Source organism: Musca autumnalis, unplaced genomic scaffold (genome assembly GCF_047663935.1).
Source record: "Musca autumnalis isolate F117 unplaced genomic scaffold, ASM4766393v1 scaffold_1, whole genome shotgun sequence".
In the NCBI taxonomy this organism is placed as follows: Eukaryota; Metazoa; Arthropoda; class Insecta; order Diptera; family Muscidae; genus Musca; species Musca autumnalis.
The window spans coordinates 21660907-21676352 of NW_027411644.1; the positions used below are offsets into that span (position 1 = coordinate 21660907).

The 15446-nt window shown below is 30.9% G+C and overlaps 1 protein-coding gene across 1 annotated transcript in view; it reads right to left on the reverse strand.

The window, feature by feature from the left end:
• Positions 1-4293: 4293 nt before the first annotated feature.
• Positions 4294-15446, reverse strand: part of side-VI (sidestep VI transmembrane protein) — a 456009-nt gene continuing 444856 nt past the window's right edge. The window contains 1 exon segment of the mRNA XM_073969507.1: positions 4294-5404. Coding sequence (XP_073825608.1) covers positions 4562-5404 — 843 coding nt within the window. The 3' untranslated portion in view covers positions 4294-4561.

A 15446-nucleotide genomic window follows, 5' to 3' on the forward strand; every position in this document is an offset into this window, starting at 1 on the left:
ATTGGTTTTTTAAAGAACATGTATAAACATATTTTTGAAATGTTTAAACATATGTTTTTAATCGAATTTTCAAAAGCCATTTTTAACAGTATTTTTCAGGGACTCCAGTTTTGATTACAAATATTTTTCAAATTCTCCTGGTTTCTTTAAAAGAAAATATTTTTTTTAGGGACAACGTGGAACTTTAAACAAAAATTTAAAAAAAAAGAGTTCCTCTATTTTTTAAGAAAATTAATAAAAGCAAGAATATATCATCGGATAGAAAAAAAAAATTAAAAATATTTAAAAAAAATGAATTTTTAAGAACTACATTTTAGAGGAGTAGCGGATTTCTTAATGGTGACGTAGGGGATGGAAGATACCAAGGAACGGTCCTGACCGGCTTTAACATGGCAAAGCCCAGGATTAATCTTGGTCCCTCTTTCATCTCAAGTGGACACTGACCTCCACGTGGTGTCACCTGGGGAACTGCCTTTAACACCCGTTAAAGGTAGTGAGCTAACATGTGCCGCGCGTTCAACCATAAGAACGTTAAAAACTTGGGTTTGGGCGTCGGGTTAGTAACCCTCCCCTAGAAAAAACAGCCTACTATGAAAAAACGAAAGAAAAGGAAAACAAACCCCTCTAAAGTTGACGAACCCCGCAAACGTTTTAAGGACCATGATCTGCGAATCTGCACCTGGAATGTTCGCACTCTTTATAGAGAAGCTGCAGTTTACGCATTGGCAGATGTACTTGAAAAGTACAAGACCGACATTACTGCCATACAGGAAATACGATGGAATGGGAAAGGCGTCACAACAACACCTAAAGGTGATGCACTGTACTATAGCTGCCATGACACAAAGCATGAGTTTGGTTGCGGATTTGTAGTTGGTCGGAGGTTAAGACATCTGGTCTCCAGCTTCACCCCAGTGAATGAAAGACTCGCTGCAATTAAAAGTAAAATTCTTCAACATCAGCCTTATTTGCGTTCATGCTCCCACTGAAGACAAGGACGAACAGACCAAAGATATATTTTACGAGCGCTTAGAAGAAACTCATGACCGTTGCCCTACCCATGACATTAAAATTATACTAGGAGATTTTAATGCCAAAATTGGAAAGGAAAATATCTTTGGCTCAACAGTCGGGAAGTTCAGTCTCCACAGTGAAACATCTGACAATGGTATGAGGCTGATAGACTTTGCAGCTGCAAGAAACATGGTAGTTAGCAGTACCAGATTTAAACATCTCGATATTCATAAGGGCACCTGGCTGTCGCCAGATCAAAGAACAAGAATTCAAATTGATCACGTTGTGATAGATGGAAGACATGCATCAAGTGTGTTGGATGTACGATCGTTCCGAGGTGCAAACATAGACTCGGACCACTACCTTGTTGCAGCAAAGGTACGTGCCAGATTAAACGTAGCAAACAAAGTGCGAACAGACACAACATGGAAGTTGGACATTGGTAAGCTGCAATCACAACAGATAGCCACAGCATATTCCACTTAACTGGCCCAATTACTCAATCAAAGCACTCCTCGTCCCGATTACATATCAGGACAATGGCAAAACATTGCCCACTCCATGTAAACAGCCGCAAAATCAGTACTTGGATACCAGAGACCTCCACCAAGGAATCCATGGTATGACCAGGAGTGTCGTGCTGCTACCGAAGAGAAAAATGCGGCATATAGAGCTACTTTACAATCTGTAGCGCACGAGAGAGGTATCGGGTGAAAAGGAGAGAGGAGAAACGTCTTTTCCGCGGGAAAAGATAGAGATGGAAAAGCGGGAGTGTGAACAAATCGAGAGGTACAGGAGACAGAATGAAGTCCGAAAATTCTACCAAAGAGTGAAACATCAAACTGATGGCTTTGGAACTGGCACATCCTCCTGTAGACACCAGCAAGGTAATCTGGTAACTGATACAGATAGTGTGCTAAGGATATGGAAAGAGCATTTTTTCCAAACTGTTGGTATCCAATAGTAGCGAAGTCGCCGAAGATACCACAGATCCAATCCCAGACAATGGTATTTAATGAATACCACCCGGCCAAGATGAGGTAGAGACGGCAATAAACCGGCTGAAGAATAATAAGGAGGCGACACGCTGATAAGGTGTATGCATCAGCTAATTAGCTCCATCGGGCAGGAAGAACGCGTACCTGATGATTGGAACCTGAGCATCCTGTGTCCCGTCCATAAGAAAGGAGATAAGACTTTATGCTCCAACTATAGGGGCATAAGTCTTCTCCCTATCGCCTAAAAGATAGTGTCAGGGATATTGTGCGAACGACTAAAGCCCATGGTCAACGAGATAATTGGGACGTACTAATGCGGCTTTAGACCTGGCAAGTCCACCATTGACCAGATATTTACCCTGCGGCAAATACTGGAGAAGACCCAAGAGATGCAGATCGACACCTACCACCTTTTTGTCGATTATGAAGCAGCCTTCGACAGCCCGCTACGTTCAAAAGTATTCCAAGCAATGTCTGAATTTGTTATCCCCGCAAAGCTCTTTCGGCTTTGTAAAATTACTCTAACTGGCACAAGATATTCAGTTGAAATAGGAAAGAACCTCTCCGAAGAGTTTTGTACCAAAAGAGGTTTCCGGCAAGGCTGTCGTGTGATTTATTCAACATCCTGATGGAAAAGATTTTACGAGAGACAAACGTTGAAAGAAATGGCACAATCTACACCAATAGCCACATGTTACTTGCTTATGCTGCTGATATAGATATCATGGGTCGATCAGTAAAATAAGTAACTGATACCTTTATGATGGTCGAAGGAGAACCTGCTAAAGTGGGTCTGGCGGTAAACGGTGAGAAGACCAAGTTGATGGTGCGACGCGCAATGCGTCCATGGAACTCGGACCAACTGTAGAAGTTGGCTCCGATAATTTCGAGGTAGTAAAAGACTTCGTCTACATCGGCACCACCGTAAACACAACAAACAACATAAGTTGTGAAATAAAAAGATGAATTATATTGGCCAACAGATGCTACTTTGGCTTAAGTAAGCAATTTAAAAACAAAGCCACAACACGTCAAACAAAAAAAAAAAACGCTTTACAAAACACTGATACTACCCGTGCTGAGGTATGGTCCCGAAGCTTGGGTACATGTACAAGCAGATAAGGCAGTGCTTCGCGTGTTTGAGAGAAAAATTCTTCGAAAGATCTACGGACCGATCTGCGTTGACGGCGAATATCGACATCGTATGAACCACGAGGTGTATCTGCTATACGACGACATCAATATAGTTAAACGTATCGAGATGCAGCGATTGCGTTGGCTAGGCCATATAATATGAATGAGCGATGATGGACCCGCTAAAAAGGCGTATAAATTCGAGCCACATGGCGGTGCACGCAGAATTGGCAGGCCAAAGAATAGATGACGCAAACAAGTGGATGAAGAGATGAGAAGGCGCGGTATTCCATAAAGGGAAGCACGAAACAGAGAGAATTGGAGATCTTTTCTTAGTTTGGTCTATGGAACAAATGTTCTGTAATGGGCCAGCTAAGTAAGTAAGTGAGTATTCGGAACTGCGATACGTTGAAGAATTCACCAATGCATGTCCGAGTATAGTATTTCCGCAAGGCCTTTATGAATTCGCGAGAGGGAATTATTAGAATTAAAATAGAAAAAAAAACCTCCCCGACAACACGTTATATTCTAAACAGAATTTTTTTATTGGTGTTAACTTTTATTTTGTTTTTCAAAATAGTCAGGCCAACCCTCCTAAGTGTTAACTTTTATAACATTACTTGTTGTAGTTGTTGCTCTTGCAAAGAATATATTTAAAGAGCGCTTTGGTAAACATTTTATTTTGGAACATATATCATTTGAGAAAATGTGATTTTCATTTAAATTTAAGTTTGGATTTTTTTACTTTTTTCCATTTTCCAATTTGTATTTTAATTAAATCAAAGAAGTATTATTAAATTCTCTAATATTGCCTTATTAAACTTCACAAAAAAAATGATAATAATATGACTATTGAGTTTATATGTCTATGAACATTTGTATTAAAATAAAGTCGAAGTTATACTGCCTATTGCTACTATTAATCCAAATAAATTATTCCCAATATTGCAAATTTTGCTGTTCTTACAAAAAACTTCCTCACTTAAGGAAAAACCAAAAAATTAAACTTAAAAATTAACAACGATTTTGTTTTTGGAGTTGCCTCTTTTCTTTTGAAAGAAACGCAATCCTCCTATCAAATACCTCGTCCTGTGTTATTGTTCTGGGTTTGCTGTATTGTTGTAGTTCATTCGTTTGTTTGTTCACATTTTTTTCTGTTTTCTTTTTTTCTTCTAAATTTTTGCCTTACAAAAGAAACTGGTTATGCTTTTTGTTGTTGTTTTACGCTATCATACAAAAACAAATGGAATCAAAGAAAGACATCTACATTCGCCTTCAGTTGTATTTTTTTGTTGGTTGGTTGGTTTTTTCTTCTTCTCCATCCACGTTTTTTCCTATTCTCACTCTTCTGTTTGGTATTTTTTGTTCATTCGCCCCTAATGACTAAGTTGCGGTTATTCTTCTCCTTTTTACACTTAAACACAACTCTCCTGCTGCGAATACATCAACGGTGTTCGTACGGTAACAATTTCTCGGGAATAGGACTTGCCCACTGCCGAGAGACCTGATATCGAACTACTGGGACTTGTGACAGCTGCTGTTGCCAAACCGCTGCTGTTACTCGATACCAATACCTGACCCAATGGTGGTGAGGGTAACTGCTGTTGTAAATGCATTTGTTGCTGTTGCTGGTGTTGTTGATATGAAGGCGGCATGGGTAGTGTGCCATGGTGATACTGGGATGCTGCTGCCGATGTACTACTACTACTGCCAGCAACCGCCGGATTTTGAGCATTACCCATCATTTGCATCATAGATGTTGTAGTGGAACTGTGTGGAGGCACATTCTGTTGATGATGGTTGTGAGGCAGAGTATGATAACCCCCTGGGTGGGGTGGTAGCGTATACATTTGTACAGTGCCCGGTGACACAGTGGAAGGAGTACCCTGTGAATTCGGTGACGACATACAGGGCGGGAAGGGTGACACCGAACTGGAGTTGCTAGCACTGGCATTGGCATTTTTATAGTGATCTATTTGGGCATATATCGTTGGTTCCTCAAAGTAGTCATATGATGGAGGCGGTGCCATTGTTTTGTTACGTTGCAGGGTACTTGTGGCCGGTATTGTGGGCAATAGCTTGCGTACACTGCTGCCATGGGGCAATGTGCCGCCAGTAATGCCACTGAGATTGGGATTAATACCGGCACCCTGTAGCAGCATACTACTGCTGCAATCAACTGAAATGGACTTTTTAGGTGCTGAACTGGAGGCGCCACCCGACGGCAATGACAGTTCAGCATAGTGTAGTTCTTCATCCTGCAAGAAGAAGGAAAACAAGAAAAGGAATGAAGAAAAAGAACAAAGTTGTCAAAAACGAAGTTAATGATTAAAAGTAAACATAATTTTTCGGAAATCATTGGTAATTATGATGAGGTTTTCTTATAATGTTGTTGCTGTTATTATTGTTGTACATTAGGGTACAACTTGAATGATCAATTTATACATGGAAATATTTGTAGCAAGTAATCTTTATATTCAAATCTTTAAAAAATGATGTTGCACAGAGGCACAGTTAAGCAGAGTAGATTCCACCTGGTTTCCTTGAACTACATGCAAAATAAATCCCTCATTTACTCAAAGAGTGACATAACTCAAGAATGCGTTTTCTGAGTTAGCAATTTCTATTTTTTCTACGACTTCTACTTTATCTTGTGTCAAATTTTCATGCTGATATCTCTAAAACTCGACGAGTTACAGCTCATTTTCTACGAGTTTCGCATAATTCGACACAAAAGTTTTTTGAGTTTATGAAGCACTAAAACACTTCAAATCATGCGTGATCATGTACAGAAATCTGGCTATCTGGTTGCAAAATATGGTCCAAGTAGTTATTTTAGTTTAAGTTTAGTTTGTAGGAGTTTGAATTTCATTTGTAAGGACAATTTTTAAATTGTTTTTAAAAAGTTAAAAGATAATTTTTTTCAAGAATTTTGTGAGGAATTATTTCTAACATTTTTTTCAGATTTTTTTTTTTTTGGAACTTGGATTATTTTTTTTTTTTAATTTTCAAGCATTGATTATTCTAATTTATCAAACGCGGATTTTTTAATTTTTTAGACGAATTTTAACTTTTTCGAACGTGGATTTTTAATTTTTTTTTCAAATGTTGATTAGGTTGAAAGTGTTTCTTTCCAAACCGTGATTAGATTTAGAAAATTCATGTTATTAAAAACGTCTTTCAATGAAATTTTTTTCAAACTTAAATATTTAAAAACCTGGATTTTTAGAGTTTTTTTTTATACATGGACTACTTAAAGATTTCTACCAATTTTGGATTTTTTTTAAGATGTTTTTTTTTTTGTTTTTTTTTTTTTTTAATTTGGTTTATTTAATGATTTTAAACGTAAGATTTTTAAAATGTCTTAATTTTCTTTTAAATACAAAATTAAGAATTTGAATTAATTAAATTTAGAATATTTATTATGTTATTAAAAATGTGTTTCAATGAAATTTTTTTTCAAAGGTGAATATTTGATAACCTGGATTTTTAAAGTGTTTTTTTGTTCATACATAGTCTATATAAGATTTTTACCAATTTTGAATTTTTTTTTTGAAGATTTTTTCAAATTTGGATTATTTAAAGATTTCATACGTGGACTTTAAAATTTTTTTAATTCTGTTTTTAAATACAAAATTAAGAATTTGAATTAATGTTTATAAAATATTTTTTTTTTAATTTAGGACATCAATTTTTTTTAGAAGATTTAAAAAAATAAGACAGCGATTTATGAAAGAAATGTTTAATAAATTTAAGACGTGGATTTTTTTAAGAAGTATTTTTAAAATATTTTAGACGTGGATATTTTCAAGAAAAATTTTTAAAACATTTCAGACTGGAATTTTTAAGGAAAGTGTTTAAAACATATCGGACGTGAATTTTGTAAAGAAAAATATTAAAAAGGTTAAGAAATAGTTTTTTTTTTTTTTAAATAAAATACAAAAAAAATAAAGACATGTATTTTTTAAAGACAAACTAAAAAACAAGACATGGATTTGTTTAAAGACAAACTAATAAATCAAGACATGGACAAACTAAAAAGATGTTAAAAAATTTAAAGCGTCGATTAAAAAATAAAAAAATTTAATCTTGGATTAAAAAAAAATAAGACGTGACCTAAAACCAATTAAATGTGCATTTAAAAAAAATGTTTTAATAATAAGGTGTTTAAAAACCAAAAAGAAATATTTAAAAAACGAAGCCGTAAATTTAGCAAAAAGTGTTTAAAAAATTTTAAGACGTGGATAAAAAATAAATAAATAAGGAATTAAAAAAATGAGAAAATAAATAAAGTTAAACATTTTATTTTTAACGTTTTTTTAATTTACCGTTCGTATTTTTAAAAACAACTTATTAAAATTTTTTAGACGATTTTAATATGTATTTTGAAAATTTTTTTATTTTAAGACCGGATTTTTAACTTATTTTTCTTTCTTCAAATTTCATGTTGTGGAATTATTTTATTTAATTTTTAAAAAAAAAAGTTAAGGAAAATTGTTCAGGATGATTTTGAAGACTTTTTTAAAGAATTTTCAGACGTTGATATTTAATGAATTTTTATTTGAGAATTTTTCACGCCTAGGTATTCAGAATTCATTACACTCTTTATTTCCAAAATTCTAAAAAATTAAAAAAGTCAGAAGAGATGACAAGGCGCGGTATTCGAGAAAGCGAAGCACTAAACAGAGAGAATTTCAGATCTTTTCTTAGTTCGGTGTATGGAACAAATGTTCTGTAATGGGCCCGCTAAGTAAGTAAGTAAGTAAGAACATTTAAATAAATTTAAATTATTTTATTACTACAATTTTATTTTTTGTATATTTTAAAGAATTTTTATTACGTTTTTTGTTTTAAAAAATTTCAGATTTTTTTTTTTTCAAAAATTTTAATCCGTGAAATTTTTTGAAGAATTTTTTTTTCAAAACATTTCAGACGTGGTTATTTTGATAACTTTAATAACAAAATTTTCACACGTGGACTTTTATTGTATTTTTTACATTTTTAATTTTTGGAATTTTTAAAAATATTTAAAAAAAATTGTGGTAAACATTTTCTGAACATTTTTAAAGACTTTTTTAAAGTATTTTCAGATGTTGATATTTAATGAATTTGTATTTAAGAAATTTTAAGACGTATATATTGTAATGAATTTTGTATTTCCAAATTTTCTAGGTTAGGACATGTCCTTATTAGCATAATTTTATTTTTTTATATATTTCAAAGAATTTTTATTACGTTTATTGTTTCAAAAAACCTTCAGAATTTTTTATTTCAGAATTTTTAAACCGTGATATTTAAAAACATTTTTATTTCAAACATTTATAGACGTGAATATTTTGATAATTTTTTTTTTTGTCATACAGACATTTTATCGATTTTTCAAGAATTTTCAGACGATGACATTTTTAAGATTTTTTTGTTAATTCAATTTTAGACGTAGATATTTAAGTGCAAACATTTTCAGAATATTTTTAAATACTTTTTTATAGAATTTTCAGAGGTTTATATTTAATGAATTTGTATTTAAAAAATTTTAAGACGAAGAAATTTTATTTCAAAATTTTTCAGATTGGGACATGTCCTTATTAACATAATTTTATTTAATATTTGAAAGAATTTTTATTACTTTTATTGTTTTAAAAAAAAATTGCAGAATTTTTTATTTCAGAATTTTTAAACGGTGATATTTAAAAACATTTTTATTTCAAACATTTATAGACGTGAATATTTTGAAAAATTCTTTTTTGTCATACAACATTTTATCGATTTTTTAAGAATTTTCAGACGATGATATTTTTAAGATTTTTTTGTTATTTCACGAATTTTCGCGAGCAGATTTTTGAATATATTTGTCAAGAATTTTCAGACATGGAATTTTTAATTTTAGATATTTTAATAATAATAATAATAATTTTTAGATATTTTAATGAAATTTTTGTTTTTTTGAGATACGAAACTTTTTTTACGAAACTTTTATTCATTAAATTTTTATGGATACGAAACGATGATTTTTTTTTTAATTTTTTTTAATATTTTTTTTAATAAAAATCACGAAACGTGGATATTTAATGAAACTGTTTTTAGTCATTTTTCAATATTTTTATGCCCACGAAAAGTGGATTTTTTAATAAACAATTTTTAAATAAGTTAGAGGATAGCGAAGCCGCCCCACAGTCGATGAGTCTGAGGAGCCGTCCTAAACCAAAGGCGAAACATGCATGTCACACAGTGGTGATTGTGTGTGTTCGTATCGTCGGCTTTCCTTTTTCAAAAGCATCTTGGTCAGTAAGCTCGTCTCTAACGAGAAATTAATTAAAAAATTAATAAAAAATGACCTTCGCCTAAATAGGCAAAATTTTCAAATAAAAATAAAAATCAGCTTGAGCCAGGCTGGGGTTCGAACCCACGTCCTTGAAAAACACATGGAAAAAAGTGTTGTCACGGCGTGTTAGTGTTCAGAACCAAACTCATAACTTTCAAAGGCTACGCTAAGCGTTTGTCATGAAAGCCATACAAAGATTTGAACAAAAAATTCAACTTTGTAAAAAAACAACTTGCATTTGATAGAGGAAATAAGTTAGAGGATAGCGAAGCCGCCCCACAGTCGATGTGTCTGAGGAGCCTTCCTAAACCAAAGGCGAAACATGCATGTCACACAGTGGTGATTGTGTGGGGTCGTATCGTCGCACATAGGAGTAATGTATGTTAAAAATTGATTAAAACTCCTAAAAACCTCATTTATAATCCGATTGATATAATATTTTGCACAAATCATATCTTTGGTCCAAGGACTATTATTGTAGAAAATAATGAAAATCGGTCCAGATTTGGATATAGCTCCCATATATATTAGCATCGGATATGAGGTAAATAATGCACTAAAAGCGTAGTATAGGTCCGACCAAGCTGAAAATTGGTAAAAACCTACCTACCTTATTTCTACACGGCTATGTGGTGGTATTTTTGATATTTGCAAAAAAAGTGCAAAAATTTATAACCCTAGGGCGCACTTGCTGTCTTACCCATATTTTACTTCAGAAAAACCCGTGATTTTTCCGAATGGCGCAAACATTTATCAAAAGTTTTGATTTAGTCTGATAAATAAGAGCCCCGGCCATAAGACAGATCAAAAATTAGTGTTGGCAAACGTTGCCAAATATTTTTGTAATTTTTTTAAAATTGTTTTACATAAATTATTTAAATTTTACTTCAGAAAAACCAGTGATTTTTCCGAATGGCGCAAACATTTATCAAAAGTTTTGATTTAGTCTGATAAATAGGAGCCCCGGCTATACGACAGATCAAAAATTGGTGTTGGCAAACGTTGCCAAATATTTTTTTATTTTTTTTTTAAATTGTTTTACATAAATTTTTCCAGTTTAACTGCAGAAACAAATTTAAAGGTTTTCATGATTGCAGTGGAGAAAAATATGATTATTTCAGATTGGCGCAACTATGCGTAGCGTATTATCTTTGAATCAGCATAATCTGCAGAATCTTGCATAAAACATCAAAAGTAACTATGGTCCGCAAACGTTAGCATCATGTAGTATTTCACCATTGAAATTTGAGTTATCATAAAAGATATCTATGAATGACGGGATGTATCACAACAAACTAATAGTGAAGATGCAAAAACAATTATCTTTGGCGATTTTTATGAGCTGTAATACACATGAGTACAAATAAAATAAGTAGATTTGGCGAACGCTGGAACCAAAACATATTTCTATTTTGTAAATGTGTTTCTTAAATACTTCCATATTTAAATAATTCAATGGTTTTAGTTGATAAAAATGAGATTTTTTTCAGAATGGCGCAAAAATGCGCAATATATTATGATTGGATCTAATGTAGGAGACTTCAGTGCATACATCACCAAAAGTAATTATGGTCCGCAAACGTTCGCGTCATGCACTTTTTCGCTTTTGAAATTTGAGGTATCTTAAAAATTTTCATAAAAAATATGCATGAAGGAAGAGACGTACCACCATTATTAAAGAGTGAAGCTGCAAAAACAAATTGGAACTTTTATAAGCTTATCTTGTACGGAGAATATACAAAAACAAAAAACCTTGAAAATTATAAATTTTCGCGAAAATAATTTTATTTCAATGTTCACTTCATTTTATAATATTTGAGAATGTACTTTTTTGCTTTCATTATAGCTGAGTTCAATCGGCTGTTGCTTTGGATTGGTTAACCGCAGATAGTTCCGGATGGTCATAGCGAATGGGGAAAAGGGTCAGGTGACTGTTTACCAATAGTTTGTTTTTAAAAACGCGATTTTTATATGTTGAGTTTTGATCAACTTTTGGCCTATATTACTCGTATGTGCGTCGGCTTTCCTTTTTCAAAAGCATCTTGGTCAGTAAGCTCGTCTCTAACGAGAAATTAATTAAAAAATTAATAAAAAACGACCTTCGCCTTAATAGGCAAAATTTTCAAATAAAAATTTTTAAATAATTTTTCAAAATTTTTAGAACCATTTTTAGATTAGATTTAGATTTTTTAATGAAAACTTCTTCAAAATTTCTCTACGAAACATGGATTTTTAATGAAAATTTTTAAATGTCTACGAAACGTTGACTTTTTAATGAAATTTTTCAATATTTTTAAATCCCTAGGTATAGATTTTTTAATGAAATTTTTTTCAATATTTTTAACCCCTAATATGGATTTTTTTAATGGAATTTTTTCAGTATTTTTAAAACCATAAAATGGATTTTTTTGGTGAACATTTTTTTCAATTTTGATTTTTTAATGAAAACTTCTTCAAAAATTTCTCTGCGAAACATGGATTTTTAATGAAAAATTTTTCAATGTTTTAATGACTACGAAACGTGAATTTTTAATTAAAATTTTCTAAATATTTTTAAACCCCTTAACATAGATTTTTTAATCAAATTTTCATATTTAAAATTTTTTAAACCCATAAAATGGATTTTTTTAATAAAAATGTTTTTCAATATTTCTTAAGACCTTGAAATGTGGCGTTTTAATGATTTTTTTTTTAATATTTTAAACCCCTAGACATGGAATTTTTTATAACCATTTTTCAATATTTTTACGACCACAAACGCGGTTTTTAATGAAAATTGATTCTTAAATTTTACTACACTTTTAAGAACACGGATTTTTAATGATTTTTTCTAAATATTTTTAAGACTACTATTTTGAAGGTCAACGTGGATTTTTTAATGTAAGCATTTTTAATAATTTTAAGGACACAAAACCTGGATCTTTTAATGAAATAGTTTTACGACAACGTGGAATTTTTGAAGAGCAAATTTTATTATTTTTATGCCCACGAGACGTGGATTTTTTAATAAAAATTTATGCTAACAATTTTAATCATTTTTTAAACTACGAAACTTGTATTTTTATTGAATCAAGACCACAAAAAGTGAATTTTTTATAGATTTTTTCAAAATGTGGACTTTTTATTGAAATTCTTTTTCAATATTGTTAAAACCATGAAACGTGGATTTTAAAAGAAAATTTATGAAAATAGTTTGAAGGCCAAATTGGATTTTGTAATAAAAAAAATCATTTCCAAGGGCAACGTGGATTTTTTAATTATTATTTTTTTGAGTAATTTGAAAACTAACGCGAATTTTTTTAATGCAATTTTTTTGAATATCTTGAAGCTCAAGGTGTATTTTTGTAATTTTTATCAATGCTTTTAAAACCACGAAACGTAGATTTTTAATAAATTTTTTTCCGCATTTTTAAGACCACGGAGCAAGGATTTTTCAATGACACATTTTCAACAGTTGTAAGGGAAATAATATTTGTATGATGGCGTCAAACATTTTTAATGATTACTCGAAACATGAAAGGACACAACTTCATCATCATTCCTGTCACCATTAATATTGTTGTTACTGATGTAGGCGGACCTCCTCAACTAACTACTGCCGAAACTGTTTGCTGTTGCTGCCTATTATACATAACTTATTATTATCTTTAATGTAGACCAAGTTAAGTCAGCAGCACATTAAGCAAAACAAACTTTAAGCAATTAATGCAAAATAATTCCACAAAGTTATTAAACATTCAATTTCATTGTAAAACAAAGTAATCAAAACTTTTTGGCAGTATTGTCTTTCAAGAAGTAAGCAAGCAAGTGCACACCGTGATACGTGTACAGACACACCTATATATTTAGTAACAATTTTATAAAGATTCTTAAAGAACTATTGGTGAAGATTTTCATAACTAAACTACGTCATTGTGATTCTCTGCATCAACGTCAGTATCCTCCTCATCACCATCATCATCATAAACCTTGTCATCCTTGTCATCGAATAGCTTTTGTTTCCTTCACGTTTCTGTGCCATCGTTGCTGTTCATCAACAACTAAAACAAAAACTTTTTGTCTTAATTTTCATTCATTTGTGGGTCTGTTAACTGAGGTATTAAGGAGCCAATACCATCTGCCGCCTGACTGGCATGAGAAAACTTGTCCGAAAATGTTTCCAAGTCAAGAGAAGCCATGTAACAAATGTATTCCTAACTTATGCGATACATTTGCAAATACTTGCAGTAAAATACCTTTTATTGGGTCATGGGGGTGTGTGTGTGTGAATGTTCCTCACCACCACCACCAACAACAGGAAGACGAAGAAATTGAAAAGTAAATCTTTATTAAGATGCTTAAAAGTCTAAAAGAAATAAGTTTCAAATTTTTAAAAAAGTTTTTGTTCTTCATTTTGGCTTCAGCTCATGTTGCATGAAAGAGTTATATTTTGTAGCATAATAAAAAGCTGTGGGTGATGTGGGTAAGGTGGAGAGAGTTGGTAACTATTAGAAATTGGTTTGGTTTCACGTGCAATATGTGGGCATAACCGAAGGCCATAGGAAAATATCGAATGAGTTGATAGGACTGCAAACACGAAATTAAAAAAAAAAATGGTTTAAAGTACCTCGAGAATAAAGATAGTGGATTTTTAAAGAATCTTCTCTGTTTGAAAAGCAGATAACCTATATTGAAATTTTAAAATTTTTTTTTGTTAAATGTTGTGTTTTTTTCAATATTCTTGAAAGATGAGCAGGTCACTTATTGTGTAATTTGTAACTGATTTTAAAGATCAGAGGACAATTAACTGCGGATTTTTATGATTATTTTTTGCAATATTTTCAAGGCCACAAAACGTGTATTTTTAAATGAGAATTTATCAGTAATTTTATGACAACAAAACGTGGATTTTAAATGATAAATTTAAACAATTTTTTAAGTATTTTTTTATTCATTAACAATATTTTTAAGAGTACGAACCGTCGATTTTTTTCATGAAATTGTTGTTAATAATTTTTCACAAAACTTGGATTTTTAATGAACATTTTTTCAATAATTTTTCACAAAATGTAGATTTTGTAATCAACATTTTTTTCAATAATTTTTCCCAAGACGTAGTTTTTATATTATAATTTTTCACATTTTTAATATTTTTTAAGACTAAGATTAATATCTTTTATGAAGCTTTTTTCAATAAGTTTAACACCACAAAACGTGAAATTAATTATAAAAATCGTTATATATTTTTAAGATTATAAAACGTGGATTTTTTGATAATTTTAAGAACACAAAACTTGGAGTTTTTATAAAAAAATCAATAATTTTTAGACCACAAAACGTGATTTATTGATAAAAAAAATTAATCAATAATTTTAACACCACAAAACGTGAATTTTTTAATTTTTTTTTCAATATTTTCAAGACGACAAAACGTGGATTTTTAAATATTTTTCAATACTTTAAGACGACAAAACGTTGTTTTTTTTATTTTTTTTTTTTCAATAATTTTAAGACCTGAAAACGTTGATTTTTTAATATTTTTTAAATAATTTTAAGATCACAAAACGTGGATTTTTTAATAAAATCTTTTCACTAATTTATAGATCACAAAATGTGGATTTTTTTAATGATATTTTCTTTTAATAAATTTTAGACTACAAAACTTGGATTTTTAATAATTTTAACACCACAAAACGTGGATTTTTTAATAAAAATTATTAATTAATTTTATAACCACAAAACGTGGATTTTTTAATAAAAATTATTAAGTAATTTTATAACAACAAAACGTGGATTTTTTAATAAAAATTATTAAGTAATTTTATAACCACAAAATGTGGATTTTTTAATAAAAATTATTAAGAAATTTTATAACCACAAAATGTGGATTTTTTAATAAAAATTATTAAGTAATTTTATAACCACAAAACGTGGATTTTTTAATAAAAATTATTAAGTAATTTCATAACCACAAAACGTGGATTTTTTAATAAAAATTA